Raw genomic sequence first — 16,908 nt, 5'->3', positions numbered from 1 at the left:
AATGTGTCTTTATGCCCCCTGTGAGCAATCCTAAGGCAACTGTGGCAAGAAATCCAAAACTGCATAAGAAACCTGGAGAAACCTGTTCCCCTCTGGCTATACAGCATGTATATTATGCCAATATGAGTTATCTATGTGTAATACAAGTCATGTATTCATTGAGTAAACTGAGTAGATGTTGGTGGGTAGTTTAAATCTGAAGGATATTGATTGAACTGTAAGATTAATGATTTAGTGTCTTTAAAATCCATTCTGAATTGACTGGAACTGCATGTAGATGCATATTGTCTATGTGTATACAGAATACAGTCTGAACACAAAATTCACCTTAAACCATAAAAAATAACTTTTAAATTCTATTCTGAAACTTCCCTGAAAATAATTATTTTGTGGTGAAGCAAATATAGCAGAAAAGATTAAATACTTTGTACTTTAAATACGTTCATTTAAGCGAGAACATGAACATATTAAGTAAAATTCTACATTAAAATATGTAAAAATAAATGCTATGTAAAACGTAAATATTAATTATGATGTAACCCGCACACACAAACACAAGACGAGACAGTCACAATGTCGGAGAAAACTGCTTTATTCCAACAAAGCAGGCAACAGTACAAAAACAGGACAAATCCAGTGAAGAATGGTCAGGGTGAGCGTTAAATCGAAGCCGGGGAATCAAGATAGGGTAAAGGGGCAAATCCAGGAGAGAGTGGTCAACGAGAGCGTAGGGGTCAAAGCCGGGGTAATCAGAATAAGAATAACAAGTGGGAGCAAAAGACAGGGGAACAAGGGGAGCTGGCAAGCTAAGAGGTGAACGAGAGGAGGTCAAAACTAGACGAGACTAGCGGGGGGCAAAGACACGGGAAACTAAATACAATAACCAACCCGTGAGACGAAAGGGTAGTGATATATATAGGGGCGAGTGCAGGTGTAAACCATGACAGGTGATGAGACGAGTGCAGGTGAAACTAATGTGCAGGAGTGCAGATGATGCGAGTGCAGGTGGTCATAATGTTCTGGGGGATGGGAAACGCGTGAGAAACTCGAGGAAGGGAGATTGCCTACGAGCATGTGAGCGAGTAGGAGCAAAGTGGGCGTGAGGGCTTGAGCGAGCAAAAAGAGCGTGCGAGCTCGAGGGGGCGGAACGAGCGTGGGAGCTCGAGGGGGCGGAGCGAGGGAGCGGGGTTCGTGACATATGATTGATAGTTATATTTATAATGTGTCATCATGTATCAATCCTAAAGTAGAAAACCATGTCATATTTATTTGCTAATTGTAGTAAATTTCACTGATGAATATAATAAGAAATTGTATTTAACTTTTCAAAGCTGGTTTTCCCATCATGGGAAGACATGACAAAATCAGCAGTTACAGAAATACTGAAACCAGCCCTTCAGGCATCAACAATAATGCCATGGTCCAAATCACTGAGATCACATTTTTCCCCATTCTGATGGTTGATGTGAACATTAACTGAAGCTCCTGACCTGTATCTGCATGATTTTATGCACTGCACTGCTGCCACACAATTGGCTGATTAGATAATCGCATGATTGTTGATGTCAGATGGGCTGGTTTGAGTATTTCTGGGATTTTCACGCACAACAGTTTCTAGAATTTACTCAGAATGGTGGCAAAAACCAAAAACATCCAGTGAGCGGCAGTTCTGTGTATGGAAATGTCTTGTTGATGAGAGAGGTCAACAGAGAATGGCCAGACTGGTTTGAACTGATAAAGTCTACAGTAACTCAGATAACCACTCTGTACAATTGTAGTGAGAAGAATATAATCTCAGAATGCTGTTCACAGATGACGCTGTTTTGGCATATATCATATTTGTACTTTTAAGTTAAATTTACATAGTCACTTTAATCAATATTATGTCATGAATTTAAATTTAAATTAATTTAAAAGATTTTCTGTTTCAGTGGCATACCCACAATTAAAGGCTTATAACTAAAAAAAAAAAAAAAACAATAAAAAAAAAAGAAGGAGGGTCAAGTGTTTGGTATTATGGTAAAGATAACGTTTCAGTTTTTTTTTATAATATAGATTATGACTAATTCTGAGACTGTCAGCTTAAGAAACTGCTGAGGAAATCACACAAAAATGTTTTTTTTTTTCTTATTTCTCTGATTTTACATTATATATCTCAGGATGTAAATAAGGTGGCTCCGAAAATAAGGTGGCTCAGCTTTTGTTTTGTTCCCAATCAGATCACCTGTAACTGAGTAAAATTTGGTGTTGATATGACAAAGCAATCAAAAGTTATATCATTACAAATATAATTTATCTTATTGTCAAAAAACGTCTCCAAACAAATACAACATAATAAGCAAGCAGGCACAAGTAACGAAATGAGTAACATATTCTGTTCCATACTGTGTCATTTGAGTCATCATTGAGTCTGTTTTATATGTAATTGGCGCCATCACCTGGTGGTCATATGTAATTAGAATGAACAATCCTCTCTGCCCATATTTGATGACTTTCACCTCTGGTTGCAGCAATCTAAATCCTGATATGATTGGTTTAGCATTTATCCAGAAAAGCTAAACATTTGTTTAACCAGATAGCATATTATGTGCTGTGTGCATATTTCTAATGATCTGTGCATCCAATTACGTTGTGTGATGGCTCGTTTTAAATATAATCACCTCCTCTAAATGAGTGTTTCTCAACCTTTTTGTCTCAAAGGCTGGTTGTATTCTACTCATTGAGAGCTTTCCAGCGACATATGACACATGGTTATTTGATGAGGTTGATGTTTTTACTGATTACAATAATACGTACAATGTAATAATACATTAATAAATGATCAAAACAGAACATTCTGATTTGTCTACAAATTTCAAAGCACTTGTTTTCTGCTTATCGAATTCAAACTAATGTCTTCATTTCCTCCTTGTTCATTGTCACATGCAAGTCATACACTCAGTAATGTGCGTTTTGTTGACTGTAGCAGAAAACTGCATGTCTATCGTGAGTTCATATGTCAGGCCTGATTTCCATGGTAACAGAAGTGTGCACTCACAGTGGGGCTATTACCCCAGATATCCAGAGAGAGGGATAAAAACACAAAACACTGTTTAAGGATGAAAAAACATGCAAAATAAAGAAAGCAAACTCTAAAAGAAACATTCACTGGATCATAAAGCCTCATTACATAACCAGTACACAAGAGAGAGACTGGCATCCCAGCACTCGTTGTGTCCCTGGCATCCCTCAGCACCCCACCAACACACCATCCACGAGATCTCACTATGACAACGGTTGCCATGGTGACCTCGACAGCGGTTTTGGGCTTTAAGAGTCACGATTTTGTCTAAACCGTGTGTTCATGTGTTAACGTGTTTATTTTAGCAGACAAACTGTGATTCAGCTCTGCTGTGCTGCTCTTCACACATATTTCACTTACAGTTCACCCAAAATGAAAATTCGGTTACTATTTACTGACCATCTAGTGAAACACAAAATAAGAAATTGAAAGAATCTTCACGTAGCTCTTTTCCATTCAACAACATTTTATAGTGACAGTTACTGTCAAGCTCCAAAAGGAGTATCATACAATCCATATACTCATATGTAATATTCCAAGTCTTCTGAAGTCATAAAATGGCTTTGTGTGTGCAACATATAGTGAGCAACAAATTTAAGTCGTTATTCACTGAAAAGTTTCCCTTATTTTCCCTGAATATCTTTGAATTCTGGACAAGAACATGACTTAAATTTTAGTCTGTTGCTCAAACAAAGTTATCATATGTCTTCAGAAGTCTTGGAATATAGCACACAAGTTCTTTGCATGACATTTATGACACTTTTCTTTTTTTTTGTAAAGAAAAAAAAGGCTACATAAAGATTCTTCAGAATTTCTCTATTCATGTTCTGCAGAACAAATAGCATCATACGAGTTTGGAAGGATTTGATGGTGAGTAAATAATGACAGATTTTTCATTTTTGGAAGAACTAATCCATTAACTGCCACTTGTAGTGCATTCACTACACATTAAACTTGACTTCTTGACTTCAGTATGTGCAGTCACACTGGACACTTCAACACTCCTCTGGCATGATAATGACTCATGAATGAGTGTATTTTGATGCGCTGCAGTGATAAAAACACACACTTACCTCAAATTTATGCCGCAGCTCCAGGTTAATATCGTTCTCCTCTGGGATGGGGACGCTGTAGTACTCACCCTCCTCCTGGTTCAACATCTTATACCTGACACCGACATAAATGACACAATTTCACACACATCAGAGAGAGTGCACAGCACTATATTTAAAGTGCATACTGATACAGGTTATTCAAAAAAAGTTTAATTGACTGCAAACTCACATTCAGGTTTGGATTTATTCTGGTATGGAACAATAACTTTTCATCATACTCTTAATTCCCAATGGATTAATCCAATTAATCCAATTAATCCAATCATTAGCATCCAATGGAAAAGTCTCACCCAGTATTTATAAATTTTTTTGGTTGAATATCTTGTTATTACATGGAAATATATCACATTTGTGGAAGCAAAATGGGTGATAATGCTGTTTCATGTCGACAGTAGTTTCAAAGCTGAAAGGTTTTGCTTTCAGAGGCTTTATATGGATCTAGGATGAAAATAAGGTGCATTTTGTACTGTTCTGAGACCATATATGAGGCATATCGGGTGAAACTAGAGACTCAGTCTTTTGACTCAAACAGGTTTCAATGTAAAAACTTAATGAGGTGTCTTTCCAGATGTAGTTTTGTTGGTGTTTACCCCAAAGACAAACTCCGCTGTGATCAGCACCATGTTGTTTGGTCACATGACTTGAAAGTCAAAATGTTAACTGACAGCCCTGAGATCAGTCAGTTTAAAATAATTGTAATAATAAGTTGCGCATAGCGAAGCCAAAACACAATGTCCACGCAGAAGTACGCAGGACAAGGATATGAAAGCAATTTGATGATTCTCAATACACAGCAAAAAACTAACTTATCTGAGTAAACATTGTTTCAAGTTCTCATGTAATTATTAAGTCAAAAAATTTCCAAAGGTTTATTTAATACATTTGTGACCCGTCACGGAAACCAGTGACACAAGTCGGCAGCACAACTTGTGAGCAAAATGAGAAACAAGTGTTTTTTTCCAAAATTGGTGATTTCCGCTTTTTTGCAGAATCTGTTAGTTGAGATCATGAAGAAGCCTCTCCATGTTTGAGATAACAGTATTGGTATATTTAAAAGCGTACATTTTGAGGTTGAAATCGGCTTGTTTTTCGGAGATTCTAGCATGCAGTAGGGGCGTGTCATTGTCTGTGTGTATTTCCGTACTGAATAGCCGCCGGCGCTTTGCCCCGCCCCTAACAGCGTGGCTACTTATTATGCAGCGCTCTAGCCGGCTCTATCTGATATCAAAATTCAATGAAGATGGACGCCGCAAAGAATGTCGCAGACGAGCTGAACCGTGGCCGTTACAACGAAAATGTTTTGAAGTACTTCTTCGACAAGCCGGATGCTTATGAACAAGCGTTCACTGATTCTGAAGACGATCTGAGCGACGATGAAAGTGGCATGATAAGACTGAATAATATCCCTAATCTACAACTGAGCGAAGATGAAGACGAGGAAGAATGTATCGGACTGGCGTCATGCGAATTATTGGACATTTAGAGGCAAACAGACGCACAGTGCAAACTTCGGAGATGGTTACATCCACAAAGAAGACCCCGACAAAGAGAAAGTGTGCCCGAACGACTTATTTCATTGGAGGCAACGAGATCTGCAAGAATACTTTTCTGTTTCTTATGGGGTGAGTTTCCATAAACATCAAAGTTTGTCGTTTTTTGTTCATTCTAAGAACACGTACACGTTATCTCATGTTTAGTCCATGTTTACAGGGGGAGCTTTACAGGGGGTATGGCTTATCTAAATGAGATGTAAATGAGCCCTATTGTCACTCCCAGCAGCAGAGAGAGGTGAGAACTGCACAATCTTTTGAGGCCGTTTTCTCCCCTTTTAGCTTTTTTGAGTGCCTACCTTCAAATGGCCACAACTTCTCCAAATATTGTCAGATTTCCATGTGTTACAAATCGTTGGAAAGCTTGGAGACTACACTTTCAGAATCTGTGAATAACTCAAAATGCCCCAAAACCGACTTGTGTCCCTACTTTCCGTGATCGGTCACATTTTCTTATGTTGATCCAACTTAATATATTTGAGTAATTGTTAGTGTATGTCAGGTGAGCAAGAGTAAGGACTAGGGATGGGTGGATCGATCCTAAAAGTATCGATACTTCCGATAATGATGTTGTATCAAAAATATTGATTCTAAATAATGTATTTATTATATATAAGTAGGGACATTATTATTTGATCCACGAGTAATAATCATAAGCTTCAAAGTGAAATAAAATGGTTTAGGCCATATTAACAAATACTTGTGCAGGATGGGAACTGAGGTTCCCCTTCTGTCGCTCTCTCCACGTTTTGTCGGAGAAGCGACACTAGGGGTCTCTCTTGAGCGCCGATATCCACCTCTGATCTATGAAAAAAGGCCAATGAGAGTTGGCAGCCAGTATTGTGCATGTCCCGCCCCCGGACATACGGGTATTTAAGCGGCGCAAATACGGGAGTTCATTCCGAAAATTTCTTCGGAGCCAATGGTCTGTCTGCAGTTTGCTGCGAGTTTACACACCACTATTACGTTCCTGTTTCCTCTGACGATCTGCATGCTGTTGGATTTGACGGCGCACAACAGCGGCTTTCTCCTACTTTGCACGGCGTGCATTGTTGCCCCTGAGCGCTTCGACAGCGCAGACACACACACACACATTGTGTATTAAAAGAGTTATTTCCCTTAAAAGAGTGAATTTCTCTAAAAGAGCAAAACACAGCGGCGTTGAATGTCCTTTTCAGGACGCGTCTTTTTCAAGATGCCCTTCCACCCCTGTGTTGTTCCTGGATGCGGTAGAGTGCTCTCCGCTTCAGACGGCCACAGGTGCTGTCTCGTGTGTTTGGGCCGCGATCACACCGAGGCTGCGTTTGAGGATGGATCATGTTCTCACTGCGAGAACATGACCATGACCACGTTGCGGTCGCGGCTTGCTTTCAACAGAGAGCAAGCCACCCCAGCTGCACCCCGCATTGCTCCTTCTTCCCACGGGATTGAGGACGATGCGGTTGGCGCTGGGGGCGATTTGGGGGCGGCAGCGGGTGCAGTTTCGCCGGGTAGCCCCCCGCGAACCTCCCGTTCCCCGACACGCTCACTGGTCCCCGTCTACGCTCGCGGTGATAGCGGCTCGCCTCATGGCCCGGCTGTCTATCCTCCCGAGCCCGAAGCAGATGAGCTCGCCGCTGCATCGGAGAGTGTGATGTCTGATGCCGAGGCCTCCCCTGGACTGTCACCTTCGGGCCAGCAGGCCCAGGCTGAGGCCGACGCTCAGATGTCTGACATGCTGAGGCCGACGCTCAGATGCGGGACACCTGCTGCAGGGGCACTCCTGCCCGTAAAAAGCAGAGGTCTGTCCAGGGTCGGAGTGTTTTGAGGCAGGCGGGGGTGATCCTTACCCGATGCGTGCCGTGGTGCCATGCTTGTCTCGGGACTCGAGTCTGGAGCCAGTGCTGGAGTGGTCTCATATGCATCAACCCCAGCGGCGCGACCGCCGCGGAGGACGCCATATGCCCCAGGAGCCTCTGGAAAAGTTTTAGAGGGACCACTGTGCCTGGCTTGAAGGAAGCGAGGCAGTCCAGCACCGACTGAGCACGCTCGCTCGTGAGACGTGCTGTCATTGAGACTGAGTCTAACTCCAACCCGAGAAAAGAGATGCTCTGAACCGGAGTGAGATTGCTCTTTTCCCAGTTGACCTGAAGCCCCAAGCGGCTGAGGTGCCGGAGCACCTGGTCTCTGTGTGTGCATAGTAACTCTCAAGAGTGTGCTAGGATGAGCCAGTCATCGAGGTAGTTGAGAATGCGGATGCTGGCTACTCGTAGCGGGGCAAAGGCCGCCTCTGCGACCTTCGTGAAGACGCAAGGGGACAGAGACAGGCCGAAGGGGAGGACTTTGTACTGAAACGCCTGGCCGTCGAACGTGAACCGTAAGAAGGGTCGGTGTCGCGGCAGAATTGAGACGTGGAAGTACGCGTCCTTCAGGTCTACCGCTGCGAACCAATCTAGATGCTGAACACCAGCCAGAATATTTCTCTGCGTGAGCATTTTGAACGGGAGTTTTAACAGGGCCCGATTGAAAACTCGCAGGTCCAGGATTGGTCGTAAGCCGCCGCCTTTCTTGGGTACAATGAAGTAAGGGCTGTAGAAACCCTTCCTCATTTTGGTTGGAGGGACGGGCTCCACCGCGCCCTTGGCTAAGAGGGTCGCGATTTCCGTGCGTAGGGAACCGGCATGCTCGCCGTGTACTGCGGAAAAGCAGACGCCCCTGAAGGGGGGCGGGAGCCGGGCAAACTGAATTGCGTAACCGAGTCGAATGGTCCGGTGCAGCCAGCGTGATGCGTTGGGAAGCGAAAGCCACGCTTCTCTGCGCTAGGGGCACCAAAGGGACGAGTATTTTGGACGTACCCGGCGGGGCCTCGCAGCGGGGCGGAACAGGTAGTGCCACTCACATCCCCGGCAAGCTCAACGTCGTAGCGGACACGCTATCACGACAACGCCTGCCTGGTGGGGAGTGGAGGCTTCACCCCCAGTCGGTCCAGCTGATTTGGGAACGGTTTGGCAAGGCCCAGGTAGACCTGTTTGCCTCCCAGGAAACCTCCCACTGCCCGCTCTGGTACGCCCTAACAGAGGCTCCCCTCGGGACAGACGCGCTGGCACACAACTGGCTGCGCAAGTACGCATTTCCCCCAGTGAGCCTTCTTGCACCGGTGCTGTGCAAGGCCAGGGAGGACGAGGAGCAAGTCACGTTAGTGGCCCCCTACTGGCCCACTCGGACTTGGTTCTCGGAACTCAGACTTCTCGCGACAGCTCCTCCCTGGCAAATTCCCCTGAGAAAGGACCTCCTCTCTCAGGGACGGGGCATACTCTGGCACCCGCACCCAGACCTCTGGAACCTCCACGTCTGGTTCCTGGATGGGATGCGGAAGAGCTAGCCGGCTTACCGGCGACCGTTGTGAATACAATCAACCAAGCCAGAGCCCCCTCTACCAGGCACCTTTACGCCCTAAAGTGGCGCCCGTTCGCAGATTGGTGTTCTTCCCGAACCAAAGACCGGCAGAGATGCGCGATCAAGTCAGTGCTCCTGTTCCTACAGCAGAGGCTGGACAGGAGGCTGTCCCCGTCCACCCTCAAGGTGTATGTTGCTGCCATTGCCGCCCACCACGATCCTGTAGACGGCAAGTCTTTGGGTAAGCACGACTTGATCCTCAGGTTCCTGAGAGGCGCCCGGAGGTTGAATCCCTCCCGGCCAGGCCTAGTTCCCTCCTGGGATCTCTCGGTAGTCTTGGCAGGGCCCCAGAGACCTCCCTTCGAGCCGCTTGAATCAGTTGGACTCAGGGCCCTCTCTCTTAAGATGGCCCTGCTGATCGCGCTCGCCTCTATCAAGAGGGTCGGGGACCTGCAAGCGTTCTCTGTCAGCGACACTTGCCTGGAGTTCGGTCCGGCGGATACGTCTGTGATCCTAAGACCGCGACCGGGCTATGTGCCCAAGGTTCCTACCACACCATTCCGGATCAGGTAGTGAACCTGCAAGCGCTGCCCCGGGAGGAGGCAGACCCAGCCCTTTCGTGCTATGTCCAGTGCGCGCCCTGCGCATTTACCTGGACCGCACACAGAGCACCAGACGCTCTGAGTAGCTCTTTGTCTTTGGGGGATGGCAGAAAGGGAATGCCGTCTCCAAACAGAGGCTCGCCCACTGGGTTGTCGATGCATCACACTGGCTTATCACACCCAGGCCGTGCCCCTACCCTTGCGGGTCCGAGCTCACTCAACAAGGGGTGTTGCGTACTTGTGGGCACTGGCCAAGGGCGTCTCCCTAGCAGACATCTGTAGAGCCGCGGGTTGGGCAACACCCAACACCTTCGTGAGGTTTTACAACCTCCACGTCGAGTCGTTTGTGTCTCGTGTTTTCTCAGGTCCGAGCCCGTAGAACTCGGTAACACGTAGACCGACCGGCCGGGTGCATCGCTTGCGCCCAGCGCCTTTTCCTGACGTCAAGGTAAAGTAGTGCGCCTTCTTCCCAGGGCGCCCCACTCCGACCCTGGTTGATTCCTCCCCAGCCCTCCGGGTCCGCGGTTCAGCGGAGGAACTCGCCGTCCCAAGCCACTGTGGGTACCCTGATGGCTACCCTGTACTGGTATATGTGCTCCACAGGTAAGGCCTCCTGCTCGGACTCCCCCTGTGTGTAATTCCACGGTTCTGTCCCCTTACGAGCGGACCCCCGTGTCTCCCTTAGGCAGTTACAGCTGCCCCGGTCGCCGTGCTGTAGCAACTCCCCCCGTTCGAGGCTGGATCTACCACCGCACCATACTTTCCACACGAGCACTAAGACGGCCATGTGACGTGTCTACCACTTTTCCTCCCCAAGAAAAAGGGCAGGTGTGGTCTCCGCAGGGTCTGGGTAAGACCCTCTTCCCTATATGCGTGTAAGGGCCCCGGCCGTGATTACTCTATGCGAGAAACATAGAGAGAAAAGAGGCCCAGCCAGGCTGGCCCATTCCCATGTTGGTAACTAGAAGGATTCCGATGTTCTTATGGGGCATTGGGGAAGGGTACGTGCAGCCAGGTACAGACGATGCGCGGCACTAGATGAAATCCCTGCCCGCCTCTGTATCGGCGGTTCATGTACACGGTTCAGCGCATGGCAAGATTGGAATGGGTCCCCTAGTGTCGCTTCTCCGACACAACGTGGAGAGAGCGACAGAAGGGGAACATTTGGTTACGTATGTAACCTCCGTTCCCCGAGGGAGGGAACGACATGTTGTGTCTTTCCTCCGCCATGTCGCTGAACCGAGCCACTGTTGTGGCCGGACCATTTCCGCCTCCTCAGAAAAATCCTGAATGAACTCCCGTATTTGCGCCGCTTAAATACCCGTATGTCCGGGGGCGGGACATGCAAATACTGGCTGCCAACTCTCATTGGCCTTTTTTCATAGATCAGAGGTGGATATCGGCGCTCAAGAGAGACCCCTAGTGTCGCTTCTCCGACACAACGTGTCGTTCCCTCCCTCGGGGAACGGAGGTTACATACGTAACCAAACGTTTCTTCTTCCACTCATCTTAACATGATAAATGCTGAAAGACAGAAGCAGACAAGCGCTTGTGCCGTCACAAGACTCGTTCAAACAAGAGGGATCAGTGTCTTGTAGAGGTAATGATTCAAAATCAGAGAAACAGCTTCTGGTCGTGTTGTCTAGGGCATATATCCGTCATATGCCCACCTGAAATAAGTGATGACACGTGTGGCCGCCAGAACGAGTAGTCTTTTGAACCCGGAACTTTTTCAATATAATAACTGATGCTGCAGCACCATTGAGTGAATTGTGTTTTATTATTATTATTCTAAACGCGCTCGGAGATGCACTGGGGAGCACTGCTGATCCACCAATCAGAACGTTCATTTCAGACACGATTGGATATTTGCTAACTAATCATATTTTCAGTTTTTGTAAGGGGCAGGACATTTCCAGTGTCTGATACGCAAGAATCACTGGAGATACTATCATTTGCACTGCATATTTATTTCCCTGCTAAACGTAAATACAGTATATGTATATGCATTTAAATGTAAATTACGCACGTTATTGCACCTTTTTTTGCCCTTTACTGCTGTCTGTGGTGACTTTTTCTTGTGATATCAAATAAGTTACATTTATATTTCTAAATAGGAAAATATGTGTCAATATACACAGAAAAGCACATAATAGTACACCATTAAAAAAACCTGAATTTTTATGTAGGCTAAACATGGTAATACATGAACATTACTACACTCATATTAGCTACAAAACAGTTTATTGCATATTATGAATTTGTTTATAAGTTAGAATAATAATAAAGTATTAACAATTTTCACAGTAGCGTAATAAAAGGAACATTAATGACCCCTATTCATTTAAATACATGAAGTTACATCCCAATGTTCTTAGCAGTGTACACTACACCATGCCAGCAAGAAACTTACCCTGATATATATATTGTAAGTTTATCTGGGACTATAATTACAACAGTCCCAATTTTAATGGGAAAAAAATATTCTTACACATTTGACATGAACTGAATATAAATGTAAATTCATTTTAGAGATCAGGTGTAGAGTGGAGGAGGGCGAGGCCAGGCTGGAACAACACACGCCCGGTCCCCAATCAGCCTGATGGGGGCGCGAGAGGTATAAAGGCGGTTCGAGAGAGAGAGAGAGAATGACAGGCAGATACTCTGTGTGTTTGTATGTTTGTGTGTTTTTTCTTCATGAAAATATGATTTATATTGTCAAGCCGGTTCTCGCCTCCTCCTTTCCCTTGAACTGCTTTACAGTCAACATCCTCAGACACTACTTACTAAAATAACAACATATCTAAAGGTGACATTTCTTAATTGTGAGTCATTGTTGTTAATTATTAATTTAAAAAACAAATGTTAACCATGGTTTTACTAAAGTAATATTGTAGTAACTGTTTGTGTGCGCGTGTGTGTGTGTGTGTGTGTGTTTTGTTCTTTGGGCTGAAACCATTGTTTTACTTCAGTAATATTGTAGTAGTAACCATGGTTACAAGTGTGGTAACTATGGTTTAACTAATACCATGGTTAAACTATAGTTACTGTAGTGAAATGGTTCATTTTTGTAAGGGCAAACAAAAAAAAGTCTAATAATATTCTGTTTAGGCAAAAACAATTATAATAATAATGATGAATTATGACTAAAAATATTATTCTAAATTACACATTTTATCCAAAGTAATTGCAAAAAATTTAATTGAACAGAAGATTCGGTATCGGTTTCGATGATAATGGACTTGAAAATATTGGTATCGGATCGAAAAGAAAATAAGTGGTATCGCCAATCCCTAGTAATGACAGTCAAACTGTTGCACTGTTAATTCAATAGCAACTCTTTACATAGCTCTTTACAACACTCAAATCAAGTATCACTTTAAAGTGACAGTCCATCCTCAATCGAAGCACAAGAGCCATTCTTCACCATAATGGTAACCCCCAAAATGCCAGCATAACAGGCTCTCTTTTAAATTATAAATATAACTGAACATTAAACATAAAAACATAAAAAAAAACTTTATTCGGATCTTGCTCATAAATGTATAACACTTCATTTTAACACTTGTTTTCCTTATCCTATATTGGGATTATTAGGAGGCCGTGATAAGGGCCAATGGGGAGAATTTGGCAGGACACCGGTGTTACACCCCTACTTTACGAGAAGCCTCCTGGGATTTTGTGTCAGGACCTCATTTTAAGGTCTCATCCGAAGGATGGTACCTTTTTACAGTATAGTGCCCCTGTTACTATACCGGGGTGTTAGGACCCACATAGACCACAGGGTGAGCACCCCTTGCTGGTCTCACTCACACCTCTTTATTAAATGAGGAAGTGTAATGAGCGCCAAAGACCACATCACCGCAATTCCGCGAGCGCTCTTAGATGACACACGCATGTGCAAGCAAATAAGTCACCTGTCAGTCAGTCAAATGTACCGAAATGAAGAAACAAAAAGTGATCCTTAAGAATCTTATAGTTTGTGTAGTTTCACTGTAGCTACTCTAATTTCCTTTTGACGTTTGGGTGTACACATGACATCAGTGCAGTGTTTATGAGGTTGAGAATCTGTATTATCTGCCATGTGTGTGTTTGTGTATGAAATGAGGTTTATTTGACTCACCAGCCACATACAGGAGCTTTGATCAGTTCAGACACACCAAATGACATGGAGCCCATGAAATCATTACGAGTGGTTCTGTCCCAGTCCCACACCTCCACCGACAGACGCCGCTCCTTATCCAATGCCTTTAACTTACTGCAAACATGCAACACACATAAATGTGGGCAAATCTACAACACCTTAAAAAGCGCGTTTGTTTACTGCTGGGAGACTCACAAGATAAAAGACTCATTCCAGGTGGGATTGAGTGAGGAACGGATGGTCCTAGTCTTCTGTTTGGTCTCGTTTTTGGGGTCTGGGATGAGCTTGAGTTTCACGTACGGATCTGACAGTCCGTTGGGGTCCATGGGAATCAGATTTCTGGCCTCACCCACTAAGTCAAGAAAGAAAAAACATACTAACTGAAATTGTCTTTAAACCCTGAAATAAATAATAATCATTTTCTTTAACCCTCCTGTGGTATTCGGTCATTTCTGACCTAAATAAATATTTACAGATAAAACAGTTTCAAGTTCCAGCTCTTGAGATTTCAAATGATCTAAAAGAAGAAACAATGCATTTCCAACAGTCACCATTTCCATCAGTCTGACACTTTTTCTTGATTCACTAAGGGTGCGTTCCATTCAGAAGTGATCCTCCCTAAGCCCTATTCCCTTCAAAGACCACTGAGAGAGCTTTGGAGTTTGGGCCTAAAAACGTCATTTGTAACTCACTTTTAGAGTACATTTTATTGGAAATTCTTTTTAGAATAACCTTACAGCATGGCTATAATGTTTGTAATATCTTAGAAGTGCCCTCCGAAGGCTTCATTTAGGCGGAGGATGTCTCTTTCACATGGTGCACTGATACCAGTGACCAAAAGGGGGAGCCGTTTCCCTTTCACAGAACTCTACACTGTCAAGCAACAGAAACACAAAGCACACTCACTTTATTCAAGTCTCTTAAAACTCGATCTATGTTCTTCAGAAAACTCTACACACTAAAAGTCTGACATGATAGTGGACAATAATTGGAGTGTCTTCACATCGCCTACACATACAGAGACACGTCAACAAGAATCAAGGATTTATCTGTGGTTGTTGCTTAGATACGACATCTATGAGGAGCAGCACATTCACGTGTGAGCTTTCTCCTGCTCTTCAGAGGACTTACATATGGAAGAACTGTCATTGCTTATGATTCCAGAACAATCTCCGGGATTTATCTTTAAACAGTTTTACAAAAAGAGAAACTGACTAAAAGACAAAAGTACATGTTGTACACGTCATGATTATCAGTGGTTAATCATTATCAGGATTTTTCCCCTTGTTTTCCAGTTAACATTTTCTTAAAACAAATCTTAAATAAGTCTTAAGACTTAAGAGAGCTTGAATGAAGTTTATTCGTCTTGTTTTAAGCATAATTCTCATTAAAGTTTGTTAGATTATGCTTTAAAAAAGACAACACCATTTATGGCCCGATGGTTTTAAGAAATATGAACATAATACAATTTATTTTCTGTGAAGAAATTTTTAAAGGTGCATTAAGTATCATTTGTCTTTGTGTCATCTTGGACACACACTGACATCTAGTGGTTTGGATGCAGCATCATTTAAAATCAATAGTTTTCAGTTTCAGATGTCATTATAGAAATGTAGTATTCACAGTCAGTCATGATTACTTTAATCAATGAGTGAAAGTGTCAAATAACAGGACAGTAACTGAGATTAAGTGAGTAGTATTCAGCTGGTCATGCGATTCTAAAATGGCCGCCCCCATGTGTGGACCCTCTCCATGTAGAATAAAACAGCTTTTATAAGGTTACTGATATGACTGGAGTCTTCATTTTAATGTGAGTGCTCATGATGTCATACATATATTGCAGAATTACAATTCATTTTTACAAAGTCTTTATGAGGAAAACTTTTTTATTTTATTTAGTAAAATTACATTTGATGTTTACATGTTTTGATACTGAAAAACAAGAAAACATGCTGACAATTATTTTTCAAAATTTGGTGTCACTCATACAGCACTTATACAGACATAAATGATTCCTTAAATAATGCAAATTATTGAGGAAAGTTGTCTTATGTCACGAACCCCACTCCTCTGCTTCTCCCCGCATCGTCTAGCACACACACGCACACTCCCTCGACCTCACTCCCTCGCTCTGCCCCCTCGAGCTTTTCACGCTCTTTTTGCTCGCTCGAGCCCTCACGCCCACTTTGCTCCTACTCGCTCACATGCTCGTAGGCAATCTCCCTTCCTCGAGTTTCTCACGCGTTTCCAATCCCCCAGAACATTATGACCACCTGCACTCGCGTCATCTGCACTCCTGCACATTAGTTTCACCTGCACTCGTCTCATCACCTGTCATGGTTTACACCTGCACCTTCCCCTATAAATACCACAGCACATCCGTTTCACAGGTGTTGGTTATTGTATTTAGTTTCCCGTGTCTTTGCCCCCCGCTAGTCTCGTCTAGTTCTGAAACTCCTCTCGTTTACCCCTTAGCTTGCCAGCTCCCCTTGTTCCCCTGTCTTTTGCTCCCTCTAGTCCCGTCTCGCTGATTCTGATTACCCCGGCTTTGACCCTACGCGTTCCACGACCTCTCTCTTTGGATTTTCCCCTTTTATATTCTCCGATTCCCCGGCTTCGACCTCTCGCTCCCCTTGACTACTCTTCACTGGATTTTCCCCTTGATTGTACTTTTGCCTGCCTGCAATAAAACGCAGTTTGACTTACATTGTGACTGTCTCTTCTTGTGCGGGTTACATCTTATTACTATTCTAAGTGATCAAACGTATTATTTTTTTCCTGGCAGATGATAAAACGGTGATAAATCAACTGTACATGAAAGAAGGAGGGACCCGAGCCATAAAGACTACAATATCATGTCATTCATTGTTAAATCTAGCAATTGCAATTATTGAAGTCTTCAAGATCAGAGTTGGTTTTTGGTTTCTGGGATGAGAGGTGCATTGGAATCTACTACTGATCAAATTTGATAAAATATAAGACATAATAAAATAACCATGACATGGGTACATTGTTTAAAACTCATATAGTAGAATGAAAATATTATGTAGAAATAAATTCA

The 16,908-nt window shown here is 43.7% G+C and overlaps 1 protein-coding gene across 2 annotated transcripts in view; it reads right to left on the bottom strand.

The window, feature by feature from the left end:
* The window catches only part of prkcab (protein kinase C, alpha, b), a 247,828-nt gene that overhangs the window by 46,995 nt on the left and 183,925 nt on the right, over window positions 1-16,908 (bottom strand). For both annotated transcript variants that reach the window (XM_052139685.1, XM_052139686.1), the window contains exons 6-8: window positions 14,043-14,199; window positions 13,827-13,961; window positions 4,135-4,228 (exon numbers count right to left, since the gene is read on the bottom strand). In XM_052139685.1, coding sequence (XP_051995645.1) covers window positions 4,135-4,228; window positions 13,827-13,961; window positions 14,043-14,199 — 386 coding nt within the window. The remainder of the gene's footprint in view (window positions 1-4,134; window positions 4,229-13,826; window positions 13,962-14,042; window positions 14,200-16,908) is intronic.

The sequence above is a fragment of the Xyrauchen texanus genome, chromosome 12 (genome assembly GCF_025860055.1).
Source record: "Xyrauchen texanus isolate HMW12.3.18 chromosome 12, RBS_HiC_50CHRs, whole genome shotgun sequence".
Taxonomy (NCBI): Eukaryota; Metazoa; Chordata; class Actinopteri; order Cypriniformes; family Catostomidae; genus Xyrauchen; species Xyrauchen texanus.
The sequence above is the reverse complement of the archived record's forward strand: the minus strand, read 5'-3'. Positions and strand labels throughout refer to the sequence as shown.